This window comes from Etheostoma spectabile, unplaced genomic scaffold (genome assembly GCF_008692095.1).
Source record: "Etheostoma spectabile isolate EspeVRDwgs_2016 unplaced genomic scaffold, UIUC_Espe_1.0 scaffold00000511, whole genome shotgun sequence".
Classification (NCBI taxonomy): domain Eukaryota; kingdom Metazoa; phylum Chordata; class Actinopteri; order Perciformes; family Percidae; genus Etheostoma; species Etheostoma spectabile.
Window position 1 is genome coordinate 1 of NW_022602611.1, and position 27,518 is coordinate 27,518.

The 27,518-nt window shown below is 41.1% G+C and overlaps 1 protein-coding gene and 1 long non-coding RNA gene across 2 annotated transcripts; one reads left to right on the top strand and one right to left on the bottom strand.

The window, feature by feature from the left end:
* Nucleotides 1-16,770: 16,770 nt before the first annotated feature.
* Nucleotides 16,771-19,050, top strand: LOC116674512 (uncharacterized). Its single transcript, XM_032506945.1, has 5 exons — nt 16,771-16,858; nt 16,982-17,320; nt 17,408-17,591; nt 17,827-17,951; nt 18,178-19,050. Exons 1-5 carry the CDS (start codon nt 16,814-16,816, stop codon nt 18,517-18,519), a joined length of 1,035 nt encoding a protein of 344 aa, XP_032362836.1. The 5' UTR covers nt 16,771-16,813; the 3' UTR covers nt 18,520-19,050.
* Nucleotides 19,051-22,719: 3,669 nt separating this feature from the next.
* Nucleotides 22,720-26,980, bottom strand: LOC116674514 (uncharacterized). Its single transcript, XR_004328120.1, has 3 exons — nt 26,896-26,980; nt 24,513-24,518; nt 22,720-22,730 (listed from the first exon to the last, which is right to left on the bottom strand). It is a non-coding gene; the product is annotated as an uncharacterized LOC116674514 (long non-coding RNA).
* Nucleotides 26,981-27,518: the final 538 nt, after the last annotated feature.

Here is a 27,518-nt window from a genome sequence, read left to right on the forward strand (position 1 = left end):
CTGAACGCACAGTACGTCGAACTTGAGGCAGATGGGCTACAGCAGCAGAAGACCACATCGGGTGCCACTCCTTTCAGCTAAGAACAGGAAACTGAGACTACAATTTGCACAAGCTCATCGAAATTGGACAATAGAAGATTGGAAAAACGTTGCCTGGTCTGATGAGTCTCGATTTCTGCTGCGGCAGTCGGATGGTTAGGGTCAGAATTTGGCGTCTATAACATGAAAGCATGGATCCATCCTGCCTTGTATCAACGGTTCAGGCTGGTGGTGGTGGTGTCATGGTGTGGGGAATATTTCTTGGCACTCTTTGGGCCCCTTGGTACCAATTGAGCATCGTTGCGGGATAATGCGCCATGTCATAAAGCTGGAATCATCACAGACTGGTTTCTTGAACATGACAATGAGTTCGCTGTACTCAATGATGGCCCCACAGTCACCAGATCTCAATCCAATAGAGCATCTTTGGGTGTGTTGAACGGGAGATTCGCATCATGGATGTGCAGCCGACAAATCTGCGGCAACTGTGTGATGCCTCATGTCAATATGGACCAAACTCCCTGAGGAATGCTTCCAGCACCTTGTTGAATCTATGCCACGAAGAATTGAGGCAGTTCTGAAGGCAAAAGGGGGTCCAACCGTTACTAGCATGGGGTACCTAATAAGTGGCCGGTGAGTGTAGGTTCCACCAACAAAAACAAGTAGTACAGAAAGAACAAGATGGAATCATTAGCATGGAAAGCTGTTATTGACTCTTGACATTGAAGCGCAGAAGGAATAATTTGAGAGAACAAACGGCCATTCGGATGGATAGATGTGGGGCTGCAGTTTGAAAACAGATCAATAGAGACATACATGTGCTATTTCTTAAAAAGGTTGTGTAAGAAAAAGAAGGCATTTCCTTTCATCACACTGTGCGTTTTCTCTGTGTGTGTTTATGTGGGCATGCGCGTGTGTACAATGGTTTCAGATTGATTGCTCTATTATGATCTATATTTGATCTACTGTGTTAATCACTTGCATCAACACAACCTGTCAGCCTCAATCTGCCTCGCATCATGAGGCGGCTGAGCAGAATGCTGCTCACTGAAACTCGGAGTAATGTCAACAATGCATCCTTCCCATTCACGTGCACTGATCATTCCAGACAGTGTTGCAGATGCCTCGCTTCTGCAGGGTGAAAATATTCAAATTTAACTCGGATTCATCTCACTCAAATGTTCAAAATAGAAAGTGTTAGTTCGGTGCACTGGGGAAGACATGTGCAGATTAGTAGCCCAATAAAATAAAACAGAAATGACTGTGACACAGTAATTACTGCCTGCATGAAATGCGGTTTCATCATCTTGCCTTAGCTTAAGGGTTTGCCCTGCAGCAGTATTTATTTTTATTTTTTTGAAAGATATTTTTGGGGCATTTTTTCCTTTTTTTGGGCAGCAAATGTATTCTGTATTTTGCTTTAGTTTGTCAAAAGTAACAATCATTTCACTTGACTTATTTACTTAGATATCTCACTTTCCACTGTTATTGTTACTTTGTTCCCCTCTTATTGTCTTCCACTCATTCCTTTCCTGTACTTGTAACCACTTATTTTGAAACTTTGTGCTAAATTGTCAATGTCAAAGCGACAAACTGGGATGGTTGGGTGGGTTGGGATGGGGGGGGGTATCTTTCACATTGGTTAGTTTCTGTACAACACAGCCATAGTATGTTTGTATACATTTGGTCCATTATGTGCTGTAGAAAATGCTACATTGTTTTATGGAAATTCAATAAAAAAATTCTAAACAAAAGAAAAAAAAGTATCAATCAAGCTAGCTATTTGGAGAGAAAAACAGAAATGCTGAAGCTCCTTTTTATGTGTCAGTGTCACGTTGTGCTGGAGTATACTTTTCTTATCAAACACCAGGTGACAGCCAGCTTTTAGGCCTGTAATGACAGGACAATTGAAGAAGTGAAAGGGGATAGAAGGGGGAATGACAGCTAAGGGCCGCAGGAGAGAGCCTGCCCGGGCCCGCAGCGCAGAGGAACAAACCCCCATACATGGGCGCCCGCTCCACCAACCGGGCCACCAGGGCGCCCCAAAAAGTCACACTTTTGATGGTGGTAAAGCACCAAACACGAATAGGAATTATTGCAGGGATAGATGGAAATAATGTGCAATTATTAGACCTATATCTTATTGTTATAGGCATAAGCACACATGGACATGTATTAATCATAGATGGACAGGGTGTGGTGGAGCAACCCGTGTCTAGACAGACAGACAGACAGACAGAGGAGCCAGATGGCTGTAAACAGCAGAGTCACCCTCCAGTGCCAAGAGTGGATTTTGCCCACCATGTGAAGCCCTTCACAGCATCTGTCTTCAAAAAGCACAGCAATTACCTCCAAAACATAGAGACACAAGCCAAACTTTCAGTAACTCCACAGCTGAGATACTGAGAGGGTTTGAACTTTAAAAGTTTTTCCAAGTGATTAATTCATTCTCAGAGTTCTTAAATGTACCCATGTACAGGTGGGTCTACTGTGTCTCCTCCAGTATGCACTGAATAAACACACTCCCTAATAGAGCTCGACCGATAAAGGATTTTAAGGCCGATATGGATACAATATTTGGTTTTAAAAATCCAATACTCTAATGTATCGGCCGATATAGATAGTTAAAAAAAAAAAATCCAGAAACGAGTAACAAACATAAACAGATTTCCCTAAAATTATTATTTATAGTTATTTATGAGTTCTCACTAAAATAATATGATAATAATTTGTTTTCTTGTCACAACAGAAGTGGGGAACATCAAAATATATCAAAGTTCTGATAAATAAAATGTATAAAAATACAAACTTAAGATATGAAACTTAAAGTCCTTTGAACAAAAACACAATAACAAAAAAAAAAACAATGTTGCCAACAGAGACGTTGTAGAGCGCCCTCTAGTGGACAAACCATGCAACACCAACACTCATAACATGGTTGACTGTCCTTTTTATTTTATTTTTTAAATACTAATTTAAAGAATCATTTATTTGTCATTATAAATGAGTCTGATGAATGAATACTTTTTATATACTGTATGTATTTTTTTCTATTGGCTACTATAAATGCCAATACCGATAGTTCGGGAAATGTGTAATATCGGCCAATAATATCGGCCCGCTGATATATCGGTCGGGCTCTACTCCTACAGTGAGTGGTGATGAGCCAACTCTTGTATTCTGTGACCTTTATCCTGTAGTTATTTTGGCCATACGGACTATCTGCAGACCTGGAAGTAGAGCACACAGTGACTTAAAGGGAAAACACACTTCTTACTGTACAAATATGTGAAACATGCATGTCATACTTGAAAATGTAATGTGTCATACATGAAAATGGAATGTTTCATGTATGTGGTCCTAGCTTCATGTGTTAGTGTCACTATGATAACATTGACTAGTAGGTTGTGCAAATACATACTGATCCACTCATTTATTGCATTGCATTTGACATGATATTGAATAATGAAGTTGCAATCATAATGATGATGCTGTACAGCACTTCTCAGAGATTATTTGATACAGATACAGTGTTCCAGTATTGTCTTCTGTTGAAACATGCCAGAATACTATGTTCTTGTTCTTGTATTGAGCAATACTTATGAATGAATGCCAGAAACTAGTGTGTCAGCTAGTTTACTAAAGGGACAACTGAGACAACAGTGGCAGTCAATGGAAAATGTGCAGTGTACACTATCACCTCATAACTGACAGCCCATTTATAAACTAGGTGGTAGTCAAATCAAAATGGTGCTTTTAGAAAAAACAAAGTGGATAGCTGTGATGGACAAAATGTGCGTAAAACCAGCACATCAAAAGCTAAAGAGCCAAATAATTACCGTATTGGCTCTAAACAGTGCTACCTTGATGCTTAGGCATGTGTGTAGGGAACAGCAGCACAATTGGTGTGTGTTTAGATTACCAGCCGCATCTTCAGACTCAGAGGAAAGGAACGGAAGAGGATTAGGGCCACTGGTGAAATATGTATTTGAGTTCTGACTTTATTCTTAGATTTCTGACTTTTAAACTCAAAATTCTGAGATTAAAGACAGAATTCTGAGTTTAAAAGTCAGATTTCTGAGAATAAAGACAGAATTCTGAGTTTAAAAGTCAGATTTCTGAGAATAAAGACAGAATTCTGAGAATAAAGTCAGAATTCTGAGAATGAAGTCATTATCCTGAGAATAAAGTCAGAATTCTGAGAATAAAGACAGAATTCTGAGTTCAAAAGTCAGAATTCTGAGAATAAAGTCAGAATTATTAGTTAAAAGTCAAAATTCTGAAATAAAGTCAGAATTCTGAGATTTAAAAAAAAGTCAGAATTCTGAGATTAAAGACAGAATTCTGACAAAAAAGACAGAATTCTGAGATTTAAAAAAGTCAGAATTCTGAGATTAAAGACAGAATTCTGAGAATAAAGTCAGAATTCTGAGAATGAAGTCATTATCCTGAGAATAAAGTCAGAATTCTGAGAATAAAGACAGAATTCTGAGAATAAAGACAGAATTCTGAGTTCAAAAGTCAGAATTTTGAGAATAAAGTCAGAATTATTAGTTAAAAATACAAAATTCTGAAAATAAAGTCAGAATTCTGAGATTTAAAAATGTCCGAATTCTGAGATTAAAGACAGAATTCTGAGAATAAAGTCAGAATTCTGAGAATGAAGTCATTATCCTGAGAATAAAGTCAGAATTCTGAGAATAAAGACAGAATTCTGAGTTCAAAAGTCAGAATTCTGAGAATAAAGTCAGAATTATTAGTTAAAAATAAAAATTCTGAAAATAAAGTCAGAATTCTGAGAATAAAGACAGAATTCTGAGTTCAAAAGTCAGAATTCTGAGAATAAAGTCAGATTAGTTAAAAATAAAAATTCTGAAAATAAAGTCAGAATTCTGAGATTTAAAAAAGTCAGAATTCTGAGATTAAAGACAGAATTCTGACAATAAAGACAGAATTCTGAGATTAATGTCAGAATTCTGAGAATAAAGACAGAATTCTGATTTTAAAGTCAGAATTATTAGTTTTAAAGTCAGAATTCTGAGATTAAAGTCAGAATTCTGAGAATAAAGACAGAATTCTGAGAATAAAGTCAGAACTCAAATACATTTTTCACCAGTGGCCCTAATCCGCTTCCGTAGAAAGGAAAGGAGAGGACTGGACGAAACATGGTCACTCAGGCAACACACCCTAATCTGCAGATGCCCCAAGTGAGACTTGGCCATGCTCTCTGACACATGGCAATCATACGGCTCAGTGCAGAAACACAGGCACATGGTCCACAACTCAGCGACGGACCTGGAAGCACCAGCTGCCCTCTGACTGAGAATGAATGTACTGACAGGGATCGACTGGCTTCCCCCCCCCCACCCCAACCCCCCGAAGTGTCATTCTGGAGGCTTCACAGACAGAGAGACGAGAGGTTATTTGGAGCTGAACTGAGAGTGTTAAGAGCGAGGGGTTAGATTCAATCAGTGGGCACACTTACAGGCATGGAGAATTTCATTCTTAATCTGGTTACTGGAGTAACCCAGTTTTTGTGCAGCGTGGGCAAATGTCACAACTTGTTTAGAATATCCTGGTTAACCTCTGACTGCTGTCATGAGGATTAAGTTAAACTGTGTTACATAGGTTTTAAACTGGTTATTTTAGCATTAACTGCAGAAATCCTATTGCTTTCATCTTTGGTAATTGTCATTCTTCAAAAACATGACACACTGGATAGACTGTAATAAAATGTCAGTCTTGGTTTATTCACAGCCAACAGAGCTACACAGTGAATATGTACCATTTAAAATGTTACCGTAAAGATTATTTTAATTCTAATAATACCACATTAGAAAGCAATGGACCTGCAGTAACTCTTCTGTCAGAATTTAAAATGGGATTAACTTGAAGTTGTACTGATGACAGATTTAAACAAGACACTGGGGTCCAGCCTTGCACAGTCAAAGGGCAGCCTGCCTTAAAGTGCCCGTATTATGAAGAAATCCCTTTTTCTGGGATTTGGGGTGTTCTTTTGTGTCTCTGGTGCTTCCACAAGCATACAAACTTGGAAATAAACTATCCATGCTGTTTGAGTGAGATACAGGTTTCTCAATGTCTTCTGTCTTAAGTCTCCGGGTGAGCTGTTCAAAATCTCCACGGCTTTCTACGTCACTAGCCGAGACGAGGTGGCTAACCGTAGCATGCTAGCGTATTCCCAATGGCAAAACACTGCTGCAACACACACTAGTTCACCATAATCTCCAAAAGAACTACTTCCATGTCCCTGTACTGGAGGTATTCCACAAGTGGCCCTCGTCTAGAAGAAGTCCCCCGGCTAATGCTGCCCTGTACTGACCAAAGTTGGAGAAAGAGTTATCTAGCTGATGGGATCTTACCTAGCTACTGAGCATGTGACTCCCAACAAAGATAGTATTAAAGTGAGACGTTTAACCCTGTAACTAAAACAAGTGAGACGTCTCACCCTGTAGCTAAAACAGAGTGAGTGGCAGCTCGTTACAGCAGCTCTGTCTGTTTCTACTCTTTTTTGTGTTTTTTTGTGTTCTTTTTTTGTAGTCACATCAACACTTTAAGTGTGCAACTATGGATGTTCATATTGTTATATTCATAGTTTGTCTCTTGCGGTTTTTGGAACTTTCTGGTACGGCTGTGGGAAACTCATCCGACATGGCCCCCCATTCCACCACGGCCCCATTGTTTTACACCCGGGATCAGCTGTTAGCCCTGCGCCACACACCCCTTCTCTGTGTGGAGCGGCAGGAGATCCCCAAGGAGTTACGGAGAAGGAGAAGAGGATGCGGAGTGGGAGTGTAGCGCAGAGAGCGGAAAAGACGGTATAAACCATGTTTACCGGCTGTCATCATGGGGAATGTTAGATCTCTCTCCAACAAGATGGAAGAGCTGACGGTGCTGTCCCGGCTGCAGAGGGAGTACCGGGAACGCAGCCTCGTGTGCTTCACTGGGACGTGGCTGTGTGAACTTTCTCCGGACTCACATGTCACCCTAGATGGTTTTAAACTTTTACGAGCAGACAGGAAAGCAACAGAGAGTGGTAAGTAGAAGGGAGGGGGGGATCGCGGTGTTTGTGAACAGTAGATTGTGCCACCCGGGACACATCAGTGTGAAGGAGCAACTCTGCACCAGAGACTTGGAGCTGTTAGCGGTTAGCATGCGGCCATACTACCTCCAGAGGGAGTTCTCACAGTATATTGCTGTGACCGTGTACACCCCCCCCCCCCCTCCGGCGGTTGTTGCTGCAGCAACAGATCTGATCCCCACTGTTGTTTCTCAACTTCAAAACCTGCACCCCCATTCCCTCCTCCTAATCTCTGGGAACTTCAATCATGCTTCCCTGTCCTCTGTTCCCCCCCACCTGCCACACCAGACACGTCACAACTTTGGATTTACTGTGTGCGAAAGAATCAAAGATGCATACACCTCATCGCCCCTCCCCCCGCTCGGCCGCCCAGATCACAGCCTTGTCCATTTGGTCACAGACTACACCCCCGTGGTGACCAAACAACAACCCGTGATGTGGCTTGTGAAGCATTGGTCAGATGAGGCCAGTGATAGACTCAGAGACTGCTTTGAGACTACAGACTGGGAAGCACTCTGCATCTCCCCCCCCCCCCCGGCACTGACATTGACGGTATGACCCAATGCATCACAGACTATATTAACTTCTGTGTGGAGAACATTGTGCCCTCCAAGTTGTTTCAGTGTTTCCCCAACAACAAACCCTGGGTGACCTCCGAGATTAAGGGCCTGCTGAATGAGAAGAAGAGGGTTTTTGCATCAGAGGACAGAGAGGAGCTGCGCAGAGTCCAGAAGGAACTGGCAGAGGATCAAGAGGGGGAAGGATATCTACGGGAGGAAATAAGATGAACTGAATCTGTTTTTCCCCCCTCCCGTTCCCCTCCTCAGCCTGCCACCTTCAACAACCTTCAATGACCAACAGACCACAAGCCCACCCCTCCCCCCTGCCCCCTCATCAGTTCACCACCCCCTTATCCCCCTCCCTGAGACTCTCACCACCCACCATCGTCACACCCCCACCCCAATCATCCTCCACCCTTCTTCATAACAGATGATCAGGTGAGAAGTCAACTAAAGAAGATCAAGTTAAGGAAGGCCCCGGGCGCCAGGCCCGGACGGCATCAGCCCAAGTCTCCTCAAGGACTGTGCTGACCAGCTCCGTGGTGTGATCAGGCACTTGTTCAACCTGAGCCTGGAGAAGGTCCCAGCCCTGTGGAAGACCTTCAGTGTTGTCCCGGAACCAAAACCGCAGCGCCCCAAGGAGCAAAACCACTTCAGGCCTGTTGCCTTGGCTTCTCACTTGATGAAGTCCATGGAGAGGATTATCCTGCGTCACTTGCGACCCCGGTGGGCACACAGCTGGACCCCCTGCAGTTTGCTTAACAGCCTGGGATTTGGGTAGACGACGCGGGAGCACTGTGAGAGTCATGTTTTTCGACTTCTCCAGTGCTTTTAACACCATCCAGCCTTCGCTGCTCAGAGTGAAGATGGAGAGCGTTGGAGTGGACTATCTCACCAACAGACCACAGTATGTGAGGTTCCATCACTTTGTGTCTGACGTGGTGCTCTGCAGCACAGGTGCCCCTCAGGGTAAGGTGCTCTCCCCCTTTCTTTTCACCCTCTACACCTCAGACTTCACTCACAACACCACCCACTGCCACATCCAGAAGCTCTCCAATGACACAGCCGCTGTTGGATGTGTTTCTGAGGGGAACGATCTGGAATACAAGACGGTTATCAGGGCTTTGTCAGCTGGTGTGAGCTCAACCAGCTCCAACTCAACACCAGCCAGACGAAGGAGATGATCTTCAACTTTAGGAGGAAAACGTCCCACTTCTCACCGGTGAACATCCAGGGATCGGACATTCAGGTAGTGGAGAGCTACAAATTCCTGGGTGTTCATCTAAACAAACTGAACTGGACTGATAACACCCATGCACTCTACAAGAAGGGCCAGAGTCGCCTCCATCTGCTGAGGAGACTCAGGTCCTTTGGAATGTGCAGGACTCTCCTCAGGACTTTTTACGACTCTGTGGTGGCCTCTGCCATCCTTTAACCCTCATGTTGTCCTCGGGTCTAATTGACCCATTTTCCTGTATCAAGGTTCTTTTGAACTATCCAATTGGAACTACCAAAAAAATAACATGACTGATTCCACACAACGCCCTTTAGCAAGTATAAATCTCTACTTTAATCAATGTTGGGGTGTCTTATTATAGCATGAAGTGGTTTCAAAATAGTATTGAGTAAAAGTTGACATATTCCAGTTCGTGATTATCCATCAACATACATTCCTTTAATTTTAGTCTAAATAATTCCTAATTTCGGTTTTTCTAACTCAAAGTATAATTACCTACTGTGTAAATGAGGTTTATTGACCATAAAATCCAAAGATAATAGTAAAACTAAAGTTAATAAATTAGTATTATGTAGTGTTGAAAACGTCAATAAAAAGTGCCAAACATTGTGTTGAAAAAGGGACAAAAACAAAAGAAAAAAAGTTTAAAAAGAAAAAGTTTAAAAACGTTGATAAAAAGCATCAACAAAAGTGTGGATTTTCAATTTTGACGGGAAGACAACACAGAGATTATGCCGTGGTCTGCTGAATGGGGGGGGGGGCAGCTCGGACAGGGACAGGAGCAGACTCGATAGACCTAACAAGAGAGCGAGCTCCTACACATGTCACTGTGGGGTCCCTGAGCAGCTCTTTCAGCAGCAGACTGATACCCCCCCGGTGTAAGAAGGAGACGTACCGCGGGTCACTGTCAGGCTCTACAACACCTGCACCGCCTGATAATGTTGTAGTTTCTGTTCATGTTTCAATTACCCACCACGCACCATGGCTCTAAGTATATTTCTATTATCTGTATTCATATTTTTCCACTACAAGTACTGACTTTTTCAACATTATGGTTACACTTCACTATCATCTACTGTATATTTTGGTTACTTACTTTTGCTATATTATTTAATTACATATTATTCAATTTATTTTTACATCACTTACTTAAACTGCAATATTTTTTTGTATTGAGGTCACCTCACTTCACCATACCTTTTATTTAATGCCACTGTGCATTCATTTCCTACTTTTGCCTATTTGCCTATTTGTTTGTTGGTTTGCTTTCACTGTGTAAAACTGCTGCTGTAACAAGGGAATTTCCCAATTGTGGAATGAATAAAGTGTTTTATAATCTGATCTAATCTAATTACACAGGGTGAAAACAGGATCTGCAGCAATGTGCAGTACAACAAAATATGGTGTTTTTTAAAAATGAAAATATGTAAAACTATTCTGGTACAACCTAAAAATGCAATTATGGACCTGAAAATTAGCAGAATACGGACGCTTTAAGAAAGGACTAAATACAGATAAACATCAGTCTACAACCGGCTGCGTTTTAAGGACTCCAGCAGACTTTTAGAAGAAAACATATTTCATTCTTGGCACAAAACAGTTCAACTGTTCATTTAAATGTTTACAGCCTTCTATACAATAGTGACAAGACGAATTAATGTTAATGAAGCTGTGCGTGTAGTCTTTGTTTCAAAGAAAGAAAGAACATTTTTGCAAAATGTTCATCTCTCATGAATAAATACGAGCGATGCATTACCATGCTTATTGCAGGATTGTTACCAAATGTGTGCACTTAAATCCCACTGATGGAGTTGGACAGTTGTGAATTGCATACTAGAAGCTTGAGGGAAACGATGACTGTGTGATTGACTGTGTAGAACCTATTTTTACAGTCTACGTGTAGAACACATTTTCTCCTCCTCTGCTTACTCTATTTTGCTGTCACTCACAGATACTTCCTTCTTTTTCCCCTGCCAAGCTCAAGATGACCCCCCCATATAGCAGGTCACACACTCAATCTCATAAACCAGCGACAGAACACCGGTCCCACCTCGAAACATGCTTGACTGCTGCGAGCACAGTAAAATCATTCCCACTCACTTGACTGAAATGACAGCTGTCAGACGGGATGAATGAACAAGACTTCACTGACATGACACAGCAGCTGAAAACTCACAAATCCACAATACAATCTGGAGAGTTATTGTACATAAGCATAATAAAATGTACAGTCTTTGGAGCGTTGGACTCCATCGTTATAGAATCATTTGTAAAAGGGGTAAGGAAGCCAAGACGACACCCCCCCCCCCCCCCCCCCCCCCCCGACGGAGTCTAGACAGTGGTGGTGGCGGCAAAGGAGCCCGAAGACCAGACTGAAGGAGTCGACGGAGCGTCCAGTAAGGGAAGACCCAGGGTGCCTTTGGGTGACAATGACAGGAGGTGGAAGGGGAGGTGGAGGGTTGCACGCTTTGCCTGAAATGACAGCTGACAGCAGCAGGTAGAGAAACCGATTTAAAGGAGGGTTGTGACGCTGTGATTGGCCCTTGGAATTTGTGAGTGATAAGCATAAATCATGTGTGGCGTCTCGTACAAAGCCGTGTAAAAAACATTCACGTAGCAGCTTCTCACATTTAGTGACAGTGACAGTTGCATATCGCTGGTAGAAATTGAGAAAAAAAATTGCGAATGCAGGTCACGTCAGCTGTCAATACTTTTTTTAGTTGTTTTTTTTAGCTTATTCTTTGGGCATTTTAGGCCTTTATTTGACAGGACAGCTGAAGACATGAAAGGGAGAGAGGGGGGAATGACATGCAGCAAAGAGCCGCAGGCGGAATTGAACCCGGCCTGCCGCGTCGAGGAGTAAACTTCTACAATGGACGCCGGCTCTACCAACTGAGCTATCTGGGCGCCCATCAACTGTTGATATATAACATTTATTCTGTGAGTAATTTGATGACAGGCAAAACAGGCAAAAGTTTCAACTTGACTGTTGTCAGGTTTTTTTTGTGCTCTCTGTAGCTGGTGTCTGGATTTAGCCAAACACGGTGTGTTAAGCCCCTGACACACCGACCAGACGGCTGAACGTCGGCAGAAAAGAACTGATAAGCCTCCCCAAATTGCTCAAAAAAGGGCCTCGGAACACACCAAAGCGACAAGACGTAATACGTCTCGACCTGTATTGTCACCCAAACATGAAAAGCGGCAGCTGACTGGACAAACGAGTCACGTGGGTCTGGCTTCTCTGGAAATTCAAAGCCAGACTGTCATGGCGGCTCGTTCAGAATACGATCTCATATTTTACTATATTAAAATATTTTATATTTTACAGTCCATTGAGATTTGTGGATCCTCCGAATGAGTCTCACACCCAATTTCCACCGGTTGCAGATTGGCTCCGCTGCGTGTCTGCTGCGGACGTGACTGACAGCTGAAGTCACGGGGACCCACGAGATCTCGCGAATTCATGAAGAATAGAACCTCAAAACCACCAACAGCTTGTTTCTATCCAGAGGAGTAGTAAGGAAACAACTCTGTGCGGTGTTTTCAAGGCGTAGCACAGGAAAATATGATCCGCCATGAGCACGGTCAATTTTATTTTGAAAATTAACCAGATGTTTTATTTTGTTTCTGTGTGCGACTTCCTGTCCTGCACCATCTGCTGTGCGCTGAATTGCTGCGGAGCTCTACGCCGTCCGACAAAAATACAAGCACAGCGTTTCTGCTCCGGAGGGCAGGGGATCGCCGGAGCTGGGACAGAGTCGGAACGCAGCCGCCCAGCAGTCAGTGGAACTACACACATTGACTTTAATGAAAACCTGATGACTCCGCCCCTGTTCCGGAGCGGATCCACAGACGTTCCGCAACCGGTGGAAATCAGGAGTCAGGGTTGCTGCTCAGTATGCACAGGCTGGCATAAGACCCAGACTTCAGGATGTTCTGCAAATATTTACTCTCAGTGATTTTAAATTAACATCTTGGCTCACCAGTCAAGTGAGTAAATTAAAAACTTTAACCTGCCAAAATATGAAGTTCGATCACAGAAATCTGTTTTCCGGACCCAAAAAATGTACCGACTCCAGAGAAGGAAAAGGGAAAAGTTTGCAGCGTTTTTTCTGCTACAGCTTCACGTTGAGCCAGTCAAGCAGACAACCACATGTCTGTTAGAGATAAAGCCACGCTGTTACTTTCATTTGATTAGTTCAGACAATGTTCAGTCAGCAGGGACACATTCTGAAAACATGCACGGACTGTACATACAACCAAGACAGTCACACATTTATAGCTATGTTCATTAACTGGTTGACCCTTACTTATTTACCCACCCAACAAACACTCTTAGTAGGTGTTCATTTGCTGTGTATACGTCTCGTTAGTCTTTATCCTGAGAGATGAAGAAGTAGATCAACTTTCTTTACAACTCCACAGAAACGTCTTCTAGTCACCAAATCACTTAAGGAATGTCAATCTCTTGCATTGCTGAAATTATCTGATGATTGCTTTTTTATGTGTCTCAACTACAACAATAAAACCGATGGATTTTATGCAACAAACTACTCAATGAAGACCAGGGCTGTAACGATACACCAAGCCCAGGATTCGATTTGTTCGGGACAATTTTTGACCCACGATTCAATACAAATCTTGATTCTTTTTTTCTTCTTTTCTTTCTTTTGAGGAGGGGAGTTAATGAGAGTTATTATTTTTCCGCCACAAGGCATCATTTTGTCATTGATTACATCCCACTTTGCTACACAGTAATACAACAGAGACCTTATCCAGCTAGCAACCATCCACTATCATTACAGCCCCGGCCCGGGGACACATCCACAGTCAGCCCCCAGCCAGCTAGCAACCATCCACTATCATTACGGCCCCGGCCTGGGGACACATCCACAGTCAGCCCCCAGCCAGCTAGCAACCATCCACTATCATTACGGCCCCGGCCTGGGGACACATCCACAGTCAGCCCCCAGCCAGCTAGCAACCATCCACTATCATTACGGCCCCGGCCTGGGGACACATCCACAGTCAGCCCCCAGCCAGCTAGCAACCATCAACTATCATTACGGCCCCGGCCTGGGGACACATCCACAGTCAGCCCCCAGCCAGCTAGCAACCATCCACTATCATTACGGCCCGGCCTGGGGACACATCCACAGTCAGCCCCAAGCCAGCTAGCAACCATCCACTATTATTACAGCCCCGGCCTGGGGACACATCCACAGTCAGCCCCAAGCCAGCTAGCAACCATCCACTATTATTACAGCCCCGGCCTGGGGACACATCCACAGTCAGCCCCAAGCCAGCTAGCAACCATCCACTATCATTACAACCCCGGCCTGGGGACACATCCACAGTCAGCCCCCAGCCAGCTAGCAACCATCAACTATCATTACAGCCCCGGCCCGGGGACACATCAACAGTCATCCCCCAGCCAGCTAGCAACCAGCCCAGTCAGCACTTAACTCCGGTGCTAAGGACATTAACGGCAGTTAATTGAACCGTCAAAAAACGGTAAGCTAAATTTACCAGACAAAACGGGGTAAAGCACCAAAAGGACTAATAATAATAGTAATTTATAGGTCCCATGGCATAAAAATTTCGCTTTATGAGTTTTTTTTTTACATTAATATGCGTCCCCCCAGCCTGCCTACACAGCAAAAATTGGAGTGTTGAAATTTCAGTGTTAAACATTTCCGAGTTGATTTTCACTCCCAGAGTGTAATTTTAACACATTTTGATTTAAATGGTGTTCAGTGTTGGAGTTATTTGATAGAGTTGATCCGGTCAGTGTTAACCATAGAACGTTTTATACAGTCTATGGTGTTAATCAACTCCGCAGAGACGTAATTAAGCTCCGCCCATGCATTTCACTTCTACGGTTGGAGACAGAGGGGACAAGCCGGCGCCATTTTCTACCTCCCACGCAGTAATACACGGTAAGTCTAATTACCTCAAACTTACTGAAACAATTATCAATTGCTGCTAAGAATTTTAGTATGAACAATGAAACTTCTACAGAGAATATGTGCCTTACAAAACCGTGTTTGTTGCCAGAACTGAACAGCAAATTTGTCCTGGTGATTAGCTAGCTAGCAGTGTATGGTAAGATAGCTAACAGTTTGTTACCTAAACCATCTCCAACTTTATCAATGATGATTTAACAAAGGAAAAGCAAAGCGTTATGTGTTTTTACTACATAAAATCTAGTTCGAGGCTGGAGCTAACGTCTTTTTCCCCCTTCACTTTGAACATCAAAGGGGCCGCAAAAAAACATGTCCCAACACGCAGACGGTGTTTCACATGGTTAACTTAGTTGTCTGTGTGACCAGCATACCACTGTATTTGAGTGTACCTGCAGTGTTGGAAAAAGTACTTATTTACTTGTAAGTAAAAGTATGTATTACCAGTTAATTGTACTGAAATTACTAAATTAAAGCTAAAGTACAAAATTAGCATAAAATCATCGGGCTGTGACTGATATTAACATGTATTAAACATTTAAGTGCATCATTAAATACTGATGAGACAACGCATAAGCAGCCTTATAATATCTGTCACAGCCCCATTTTCACTGCAGGTCACAGAATCTGATGGGTCACCAAAAATGGTGTAACACTGTCAACTTAGCTTTATTTTTATTTATTTTTTACTGTTTTTCCTAAAATGTTAATTTACTTTGTCAAGCTTCCTTGCATGTCTCAGTAAAAATGCTGGTCCAGGTGAAGTACAGCCAACAGCAGAAATATGTGAAGCTGGATGAGGATGAAGGACCGTTTGACTTTATGCAATTCCATGAAAAAGGTTAGCATGGCTTAGTAAAACGGATTTAAACCACATCCATTTCTTTACATGCCTTTGTCAAACTGTTTTGTATTGTAAATGGGGTTCAATTTCTAAACATTTTCAGTTCTGTAATTTGTGCTTCATAGAGTGTAAACGTAAATATACACCAACAGTATATATAAAACCACCAACAGTCAAAAAAAGCCATTCATCAATTTTTTAATTTGGATTTAAGAGGGAATGGATTGTGCTCTACATCTATTCAAGGATTATACAGTAATGGATGTATGTATTTAGCGTGCACAGTTATTGGCTATGAGAAAAGAACCGGTGCTTACATCAAAGGCACATTCAGTTTGACCTTACTATCTTTTCCAGTCATTGAGAGATTTTGCCTGCCACCTGATGCAAAAGTTATATACAAGGATGCAACAGGGACAGAAGTTGATGCAGAAATATTCAGCGACCTCGTTGGACAAGGAAATGTGGTGCTGACAGTTTTCTCAGATCAGGGTGAGATATCAAGGCAGGTATAATAAAGCACTCTACACCTTACATTATTTAATTATTTTAATTTTTTCTATTCCTGTAGAATTCTCTGATTTCTCCTTGTCTTCTGCTTCTGAGACGTCTGACTCAAGCTTCAGCTCAAGTGCATCAACTATAATCCTAGATGAAGTCCCTAGGAAGAGACAAAGAATTGAGGATACATGTGATGCTGTGTCTGCTAAACAGGTTTCTTAATACTTTCACATTTTTTCACTCTGAGAAAAGCTGTTTATTACCATGTTTGGTATTCTAATGTTCATGTTTTTTATTAGTTGATTGAAGCTGTGCTAAGAGGCAAGTCTGGGGGTGAAGAAGTACTACAGGAGTACCAAACAACAGAAACTCTAACAGATGCTGCAAGAAGAAAAATGGTTAACATCCTGGTGGCTGACATGATTGACAAACATGGGTAGGTTTGTTTTACTTTATATTTATTTTTGCCAAATATCTGCATGGCCATTGTATAAATGTACTGATTTAATATCTCCTCTCACGTACCACCCCACTAAAGCAATCAGAGAAGATTATGCACGTGGGATAGTGATGTTGTTCCCTTCCCTCAAGGATCCATACTCCAAGAAGGGCTATGTAATAGGCATTTTTATTGTTAACACTTTCATGTCATGTTGTGACACAAAACTGTGGACAATATTGATATTTGAATTCTGTGAGATTTCTCATAATGCATTTCTTTTCTTTTTTTCATTTCAGGAACACTTCTATGATGCTGCAAGCAGCACAGGATACATTTCTTGGCGTCTGAAAACAGTCCAGAGGAAGATTCGTCAAGGATCTGCATTGCCCCCAAATAGCCCAATTGACTTTTCTCCAGGGGGGCCAAATTTCCAAAGGACTGTTAATGTTGAAAGGCAGCTTGATGGTGATGCTTGCCAAGAGGCCATGTCTTTGCTCAACCATACCACAGACAATTCCTTGGTTTTCCAGAAGATGAGGGAGACCTTTCAGCACCGTCAGAAGCTTGTTAATGACCCAGGCAGAAGTGTTGATATCCTTTCCAGCTTCCCAAGATTCCTGGATACACAAGGATTGGTACGTTTGGGATGAGATGTTTATAAAGGCCTGAAAATTGAAAGTATTTCCTAAAGTAGTAGTAGTTTAATATCTTCTTTCTTAAAGGTGGACCAAGACTTCACTCTCCTATTTGATGACGAAACATCCTCCAGGCTGCTTCAGAAATGGGATTTGTTCTTCAAGCCAAAGGTCATGAAAGAGGCTAAGCGGCTCACCTCAACACCAGAGTTGCGACGCTTGGTGCAGTCAGCAGAAAGTCCCCCAGGAAGTGATCTTGATGATGCAACAAGTAAGTTACTTAATTTTAATAAATCTGGTATAATTGCAGTTAAACTATAACTGCAATAATATTTCATTTCTTTATTTGCTGCATCTCTGAACGTTGATCTGATTTTTGGGATAAATGTGACTAATAGATGGATAACGGTTTACAACATTCTCGTGATGCCTCCCTGTACTCATTCAAACTTAAAGTATTCCATTTGAAGAGTTTTCATTTAATTCTTGTGACTCTTTGTCCTCAGCCTATGACCAAGACATGGCTTCCCTGTTGTTGCTGTTACATATGCTTCCACCACCTCCAGGGGGACTGAAGTCTCCAAAAATTAGTGCATGTGATGCAGTTGAGAGACTTGTTGTCTTTCATAAGGTAATTATATAATTAAGATGATGATGATAATTTCTCATGTCACCTTCTTAGCCACAAATGTAAATGAGGGTTGTTAAAAAGTGGATGGAATTGTAATGAAGTCATCATTCCCATCTAGCACTAGCCAATGAAAAGATGTTTGAATAATCTATTCTATAATGTAGTTTTCTCTTTGGCTGCACAATTTTCTTTTGTCTAATTTTCAGTTTTCTGATCTCAACCCTAGTCATGCTGCAGTTTGGAAGAGCATCTCCGCAACCAGCCGGGTCAGCAGCCGTACCTCCTCGCTGTTGGGCGACAGAAGAGCAAGATCGACAGGTTCTACATCACCATGGATAAGCGTCTCATCCCATGCAAGGCAAACCGCTCCCTTGGGGCATTTGATGAACTTTTCAAAGCACATTTTGTGTTTAATTTGTCTTACGATGTGGCACTTGTGAATTTTTACACATTCCTGCAGACAACAGTGTATAACATTGATGTGGGGAAAATGAAGGAGTCACCCAGAGTTAAAGACTTGAGAGCAAGACTGCTTAACCAGCCAGTAGCACTCTCACCCTGTGAGTAAGACGCTATAAAATGTTGACCTGTTTCATGTGTCAGAAAAATTATCCCAGCAGTCAGCAGTTGATTTCACATTTAAGAGTTGAACATGGTTACTATCCTGGACCCAAGTTCAAATTGTTTTGTTCTCAGCAAGGCTGTAGGCATCAGTTCCTAACATATACAGGTTTTCGGAAGCACCTTAATAGTGTTCATAGCAATGTTCAGCAAATTGCTCAAACTTCAACTGCTGCATGTTCATCTAGTGAGCCAGTTGCAACTTCATCTCAGGCACATGCTTTGGAGGACAAATTTAATCCACAAAATCAATGTAGCTCTTCCAGTGTTTCTTCTGAGAGTAATGATTCAGGACTTACTAAAGATCCAACTAAAGAAATGTGTGCATCCATCGTGGCCAAATTACAGGGGAGTGGGATTTCCAACAGTTTGGTATCCTCAATTGTAGGAGATTTGGAAGAACTAACAAGTGAGATTCGCTCACAAGCAAAGCATACAGCTATTTCTGCTTTACCTATAACTGACCCCAACATATCTAGTATAAATGAATCTTTTGAAGATTATGAAAACCCGTTTACAAATCTAAATACAGAATGGAAACGAAATAAATACTTCCACCAAAAATGGGGAGTTGTCGAGCCATTAGAAATAACACTGGGAGTGAGATATGACAACAGGCGAAATCAGAAATCTGGTACTTATGATCAAGTACCTGTGAAAGATACTTTTATATATGTGCCGATTTTAGAAACATTGAAGTTCATGTGCAGAAATCCAGACATTTGTGTTTTGCTAAAAGAGAGATTGTAGATCAGAGCCTGACACTTATACTGACTTTTTTGATGGAAGTTATTTTAAAACCCACCATTTTTTTACAGCTAATAGACATGCATTACAAATCCAACTATACTATGATGATTTTGAAACAGCCAATCCCCTTGGCTCCAAACGTGGAATTCACAAAATTGGCTGTCTTTATTTTGTTGTAAGAAACTTGCCCCCTAAATTTAATTCGGTTTTGATGAACATCCATTTGGTAACACTTTTTCATACACAAGATCTGCACAAGTATGGTTTTGATGTTATACTACAACCGTTGATAAGTGATTTGAAAAAACTAGAAAGCCAAGGGCTAAGTCTTCCATTTTCAGATGAGAAGGTATATGGTACAATCTGTCAGATCACTGGAGATAATCTAGGGATGCACACAATTCTTGGTTTTAATGAGTCATTCAGTAGCCGTCATTTCTGTCGCCTTTGTTTGATTGAGAAGAATGATTGTCAAACGGTATACAGTGAGGATGATCCAAAGGTGATCCTTCGTGGAAAAGATATGTTTGAAATGCACTGCCAGTCTCTCCAGGAAAACCCACAATTGAAGTCACTTTATGGTTTAAAAAAAAGGTCTACACTTAATTCATTGAAGTATTTTCATGTTTGTAATAACTATTCATTTGATATCATGCATGATCTTCTTGAGGGTGTTGTTCAGTATGAGATCAAATTGCTTTTTGGATATCTCACACAACACTTTATATCAGAACAGGATTTGCTTTCCAGGATTTATGGTTTTGATTATGGATTTTTAGAACGAAAAAATCGTCCTACAAAGATTATTTTGGAGAGTGCTGGCAATGGCATTGGTTTGAATTCTATTCAGACATTGTGTCTTGTGAAGAACATCCCACTGTTGTTTGGTGACATTATTCCTGCAGGAAACAAAAACTGGAATTTGTTACTGTTGTTACTTCAAATAATGAACATAGTTTTTTCACCTTCTCTCACTCTAGGTATGACAATATATTTAAAGCATTTGATTGTTGACCACCACAAACTATTTAAGCACTTGTATCCACATAGAAACTTGATACCTAAGCATCATTTTATGATCCATTACCCATCTTCTATAAGGAAAATTGGTCCCTTATTATATACGTGGTGTATGAGGTTTGAGGCCAAACACAAGCTGTTTAAAGATTGTTTTAAAAATTTCAAAAACGTAACCAAATCACTTGCTAAAAGGCATCAGATGGCCATTGCTTATCACTGGGAAACGTTAACCCTCAAGCAAAATGAGTATGGGCCAATTAAACCTTTTTTCTTCAGAGATGAGAATGTGATCAACAATGAAATGTTTGAAACGATCTTGTCAAAGGATGTTTTCTCGACTAGTTGGGTTAAAGTTGATGGTGTAGTGTATAAAGCTGGACTAGTTATTTGCAGTGCAATGGAAGAAGACATGCCAGTCTTTTGTCAAATAAGTGATGTACTTCTGGTTGAAGATCAAATTTTCTTTTTGACAAACAAGCTGTTTACAGAAAATTTTGATGACCACCATCATGCATTCAGAGTATTACAAAGTGCGGAAAGATGTCTACTTAAAATGTCTGAGGTTAAATTTCATAAACCGTTTGATATTCAAAGCTCATACAATCTTTCAGATGAATATATGTACATCATACCTTCATTCACAATGTTTTAGTTCACTTGACTGCAAGGGACAAATAAATGTTTATGAAAATAATTGTTTATTGTGATTACTTCTTATTAATAAAAGTATATATTTAATACATTTTACAATAAATTTTAACATTTTTTCAGAGTAAATAATTGACACTTTAGGGAGTGAAATTAACCCTACCCAAAAAGTTAAAAAGAAATTAACTCTGAGCAGTGTTACTTGTCTAATCCCTCAGTGTTACTATAACTCTGTTTCACGAGTTAAAAAAGGAACTCTGGCCGAGTGTTAATTGTTTAACTATTTTGAAAGTGTTAATTTAACTCTGGAGAGTGTGGACCTATATAAACCCTCAAAAAGTGTTGAAATCAACTCTGTGGGAGTTAATTCAACACTGGACTTTTTGCTGTGTATGGTCCCTCAGTGGGTAGAAAAGGTGCCTTTGAGAAAATGAAAGCTTGGGTTGGCCGACCTGGAATCTTGCTCCTTATGAGGTCATAAGGGGCAAGGTTACCTCCCCTTTCTCTGCTTTGCCCGCCCACAGAATTTGGCCCACCCTCATGAGAGAGACATTATGACTTTCAAACGCGCAAAGTGGCAGTTGGTCAAGGCCACACCCCCACCCCCATGTCATGGGACCTTTAAAGATGCGGTAGCGTTGGAGCTGGACGGGAAGGATAACTCTGGGAGTTGGAAGGGATGTGTTGCGATTCTGCCTTCTTAATCCGCGACAGGAGGTTTGTGGCGTTGAGTGTTGCAATTTTGGTTTCATATGCATATTATTACAACACTAATGAAGAGTGACTTATGCTCTGACTGACAACTAAGACATACATCTCTTCAAAACCTATTTAGACACTTCACCTTAAAAATGAGAAAAAAAAATCTTTCTTCCGTTTCACCAAGAATACAAGAGAGACAGGACATTACAAACAGTACATAGCTAAGACAGCATGAGGACTAGAGGATGGATACCCGACCCGAGCCCGACGGGACCCAACGGGACCCGACGGGCCGGGCCGGGTTCGAACAGATTTTTAGAAAGGACGCTCGGGTTCGGGTCGGGCTCGGTCACATCAGCGCGATAAGGCATTGAACATTTTGAATTTAAAACAGCTTATTATGTAGGTAATGGCGCTTGTTGCCCCGTGTGCATTGATGCGCTCATCTGTTGACATTTCCGAATGCCTTCCTACAATTGCTTAATAAAAGCGGGCTTTCCACACAAACAAACGTACATGTGTCATTAGTATGAGAAACAAATGCGATTTTAACTGTGTCGGGCTAGGGTCGGGCTCGGACATAAATATCTTAATGCCTATCGGGCTCGGGTCGGGTTCGGTTACTGCTCTGTCGGACGCGGGCCGGCTCGGACAGAAAAATCCGGCCCGATCCGCACTCTAATGAGGACACTTTTTTTTTTTTTTTAAATAGGATATTCCTAATGCTGTCTTAAGCCTCACAACCAGAAAAGTTGTTCCATGATCAAAGCCAGAGGATCTACAGGTTATTTCTGAGACAGAAAGAAAGGATTAATCAGCAATGATACAGGATCACTGGGGGTTCGACAACTTTTGGACATTTGATGTACAACTTCGTGAGACTTGTCAGTGCATATTTACTTTTTAAGCCTCAAGGACATTTCTGGGCCAGTAGTGGCTCACTAATTTGTCAAGCAGTTAATTTAATAAAGTCAGGCAGACAGAACTGTTTAAGAGAAGTGGCTCTGACAGTGCAGCCAGACAGAAGGCAGTCCAACACTTGTCTCCCATTTCCAGTGTGTGTGTACAATTCATCTGTCAGTGAATTAATGCTACAACTCGTTAAGACCAAAGCCTGTCATGCTTGGGTCTTAAGCATGACAGGCTTGACAGACTTTTTATTAACTTTTTATTAATCGTTTTTCACAGAAGTGAGTTAAACTGAACTTTATTAACCCTCCTGTTGTCTTCCCGTCAACCATTAACTTCTTGTTCTTCCGGGTCCAAGTTTAAAAAAAAAAAAATGTTGTGCTTTTCCCAACGTTTTAGTGTGCTTTTGACACTGTTTTAAACATTTTTGTCACTTTTTTCAACCCTTTATTTTTTTATTCGTGGTCATGAACCCTAATTTAAATGCCATTATACCTAATTTCTGGGTTATAAAAAGCAGAAATTATGAATTATTTTGACTAAAGACAGAGACTGTTGAGTGGATAATCACAGACTGGTATGTTAAAGTTTTATTCAGAATACTTTCAAAAAACCCTTTACACATTTTTTTTAAATGTTATTAAAATTGAATAAAACTCCCAAAATTAGATGGAGATAATTATTATTTTTACCTGCAAAGAACATAGTACGGCTTCCTTACAACGCACATATGCAACCAAGTTATGTTTGGGCAATTTGGATGTAAGAATTGGATTTTTTTATACAAAAATAATTTTAAAAAAAAGGAGTCAAATTGGTCCCGAGGACAACAACAAAAAGTTAAGTTATAGGCTACATTTGCTTATAAGTTATATATAATGAGTTATAAAAGTAGCCTAAAACTTTCAAGATGGCCCTGTAACAGTGTGGTAAATCTATGATTTTTGGGCTTTTCCAAATGTTTTGGAAATAAAGAAAGACTTATTTTTACTAAAAAAATTTACTATTTTTACTTATTTTGCTTCTTATTTTTTAATGCCCAGCAATGCACATTAGTTGAACCAGACTAGTCCAACTCTGATTTCTGGGTCACTGGTCAATGGACATTTTTGGAGATCATCTAGTTGTTCCGATACCAGTATATTTACTTTGAAAGTAGTTAATTTATGTTCTTTTTCTGTTATGACTAACTGTCATAATAGATAATACAATAAAGTTCTATGTCATTTATTCTCTGTATTTGTTCATGTTTTACAAAGAGCTAGTATAACAACAATACCAATAACATTGGTGCTGTACTCAGTATCGGCCGATACTCAAGTTCAGGTATTGGAAATCGGTATTGGGAAGGAAAAGCATGGTATTGGAACATCTTTATCTTTATCATAAATATGAACTGTTTTTATAAAAGTCAATCATACTGAGGTTTGTTGGGACTGTCACATACAGACTATCTGTAAAAAAAGTCCAATTTGTACAGGAAGGGTAGCACTAGAGAGTAGAGCTGGGCAATATATCGATATATCAATATTGTGATATGAGACTAGATATTGTCTTAGATTTTGGATATTGTAATATCATAATATGGTAGTGTGTCTTTTCCTGATTTTAAAGGCTGCATTACAGTAAACTGATGTACTTTTCTGAACTTACCAGACTGTTGTAACTGTTCTATTATTTGCCTTTACACACTTTGTCATTATATTTGTCAAAAATCCCATTGTGTAAAGATTTTGTGAAAGCACCAACAGTCAACACTACAATATTTTTGTGGTATCGACATAGAGGTATTTGGTCAAAAATATTGTGATATTAGATTTTCTCCATATCGTCCAGCCCTACTAGAGAGCCCTTATTTTAAACAGTGAAAATATCAGGACACACAGCATCCTCTGGCTATGAGTAATGGACACAGAGCTACATGGCTCATTGGAAATGTTAACAATGCCCACTGCAGGATTGTAGCCACAGGCACACTTCCTATTGTTAGCCGTGAAGAGGACCTTGGAACAATCTAATCATTGTTAATGCCGACATTGTGAACATATTGTTGTTAGAAAGTGCAGGCGCAGCAGCCACATGGATTTAGCTTGGCTGTCCTCCTGTGCCCTGGAGTAGCGATGAGGCTGTCCTGAACTTCTCCTCACCTCTCTCCCCATCCTCTACCTACTATTGCTGTGTGGTGATACAGCGATTTCTCCAAGGTCGATAGAGACCTGCATCAGCCATGGCTGGCAATGGCCCACTGGAGAAGAAAGCCCTTCAAAGAGTGGAGCAAAAATCACACTTCCATTGCTGTGAACAAACCCCAAACTGTAAAGCCAGCTGTCAAAAACAAGCCAGACATCATACTCTACTGCATGGGCATCAATCTAGTGCAAAAGAGAGAGTGAAATGCATATTCTCTTGCAATTTCAGTAGACAATATACAAAAGGTGTTAGTACTGGCACCGTCATATCAAGGCATTCTGGGAAGAGAGACCTCTGCTTTATGTATTGATGGCGGACTAAAATGTTCTATTTATCTGTCACACTGTGCAAGTGATTGCCAAACAGAGATGTTGGTTTTCGCTCTGGTCATCCAGTCTGGATGTTTTGATTCAAACCTGGAACACCTGCTGAACGCAATTATGGCCCCGGTAAGAGTGAAAACCAGTAGGTTTGAGACGGCATTTCCATGGGCGCACAACACTACTGCATTACGAGTAAACCAAAGACTCGCTCCAGGAACCCTATATTCAAACTGTGTGCAGACAAGGTTGTCGGCAGGATAATTACGACAGCGTGCTTTCTAGGAGAAAATATGTCACCTCCAAAAACGTACACCTAGGATACAGAGCCGCTCTCCTCAGTAAGCACTGTTGTCCACTCTTGAGGATGCATTTCTGCAATACCCGTCTGTCTGCGACCTGGGCCCCTGGAAATACTGCACATTCATAGAGGCAGACTCGCTCGGTGTATTGAAAGATAAGTGCAGTAATTCTCAAATCTAGACTGCAGATGAAAGAATTGAACTTCCTTAGTACAGCAGCGGGCCACGCTGATCATCCCGTCTATATGTCCAATTCATTTTCTACGAGAGCTGTCTACCTCTCAGAGAAGTTCATGTATATTCATGGCATGATTGTGGGGGGAGGAGGGAGTGTGGTCTAGACCTACTCTATCTATTAAGTGTCCTGAGATGACAGCTGTTACGATTTGACAATATACAAAAATTGAAATTTAATTGAATAGAAATTTCTACTGTCTAGGTTGCAGAAGGGCCCAAAGCAATCTTTCAGATGACCTATGTATTTTTTTAATAATATTTTTTAGTGAGGAAGTCAAATCTGTTGACACAAGTGGAAATATTTTTTTACTAGTTATTACTACAATTTTTGTCAACATATATAAATCAGGTCATGACATTGTTCACCATTTTTGCTCCTAATATTTTTCATCTACTGTATATTTTAGGGGAATGCTTGAGGGGAGAGATGGGACTGACAAGTGGGAAACTAATACTGCATGACCATCCTGCTGAGAAATAAAATAGGCTCCACACAAATTTATAGAAACAGGCAAATACAAGCAGTGTCAAGGGTAGGGATTTGCTGTCCAACGCCAAGGGAATATGAGATAAAGTACTCAAACATTAATCAAAGCATGTTTTATCAGTCAGAAGCATGATGCCGGGATTCAGCAATCTCTCCACAGTCTTTCACCCCTCCTAACACCCTGTATTTAGATTAACAAAAAGTGTAAGACTGTCACACTGTCCCAAGCTGTGTTCCATATAGGCCATCTAATTCCATGCTGAATCATCTCCAACCAAATGCCACGCCACTAATCCTTCACTGCTTGAGACTCTGCTGAGCAACAGTGAGGCTCTCCAGCCAGATGTTCCTTTCAAAGCAGTCCAACTCTCCCAACTAATAGTATTAGCCAGAGACACACTCTTAGCATCTAGTCCCTGCTTGAAATTGGGCTTTAATACGCCCATGCGTACAACACACTGAGACTGAAATGCATCCCCAAAGCTACAAAAGAGATATGCAGTGCAGTATGGAGCAGTTAAATGTATCCACTGCTCTATTGTGTTTAGCAGCATTTCGAGAGGTATTAAAATGTCAGAAATACATGTGAAACAGAACCTAAACTGCACGTGATTTGTATAGATTTCTGTTTATAGTATGGTCTTTTTTAAATGTTGAGTCTAAACAGGTGCTACACTTGTCTGACTGCGGGCAGTGCCCGCCTTCTGACCGAGCATGTCAGGTCGGCCGAAATAAAGTCCGGACCACTTCGGACTAACCACACCGAACAGACCCGAGTCACCAACCTTGCGAGACTGTCCGACGGCTGATTATCGGGTTGGTGCGTCACGGCCCTTAGGTGCAGTTAGGCTTCTCTGTGTCTTTAGCTGCAAAATGTTGTTACGTTCCATCCCGGTGCTGGAATCCTTTCCAGTGAAATACAGTCACACTTTACACCGTTCTGTTTTAACCGTGTAAGCCAGATAATGTTAATAGCTAAGGGTAGGCTAACATTAACTGCTGTGTAATGTTAGCTAGCGTTTATTAGTCTGTCATGAATATGTATGAGCAACACTTTTGTGGTATTTGAATCCGAAGTTATGCTTCACTGACACTTAGAGTCCTACCTAAATAGTCAATAGAATATGTTGAGTGTTTTTCAAAAGTTAGTGCAATGAACCAGATGGAAAACAAGCACAAGACTTAAGTCACTAATTCTAAGAAGATCCTGTTAGAATGTGGCAGGGAGGATAATGAGCCATAAAAAATGGTTGGTGTCTTTGTTCATTATGCTCATCCCTGAGTATTAATTGTAATCCAAACCCCTAACTCTCACTAAGCCCCCCATTATTCCCCCCTTACTTCAGCTACATTAAATCAGTGTGTGATCTAGCTCATACAG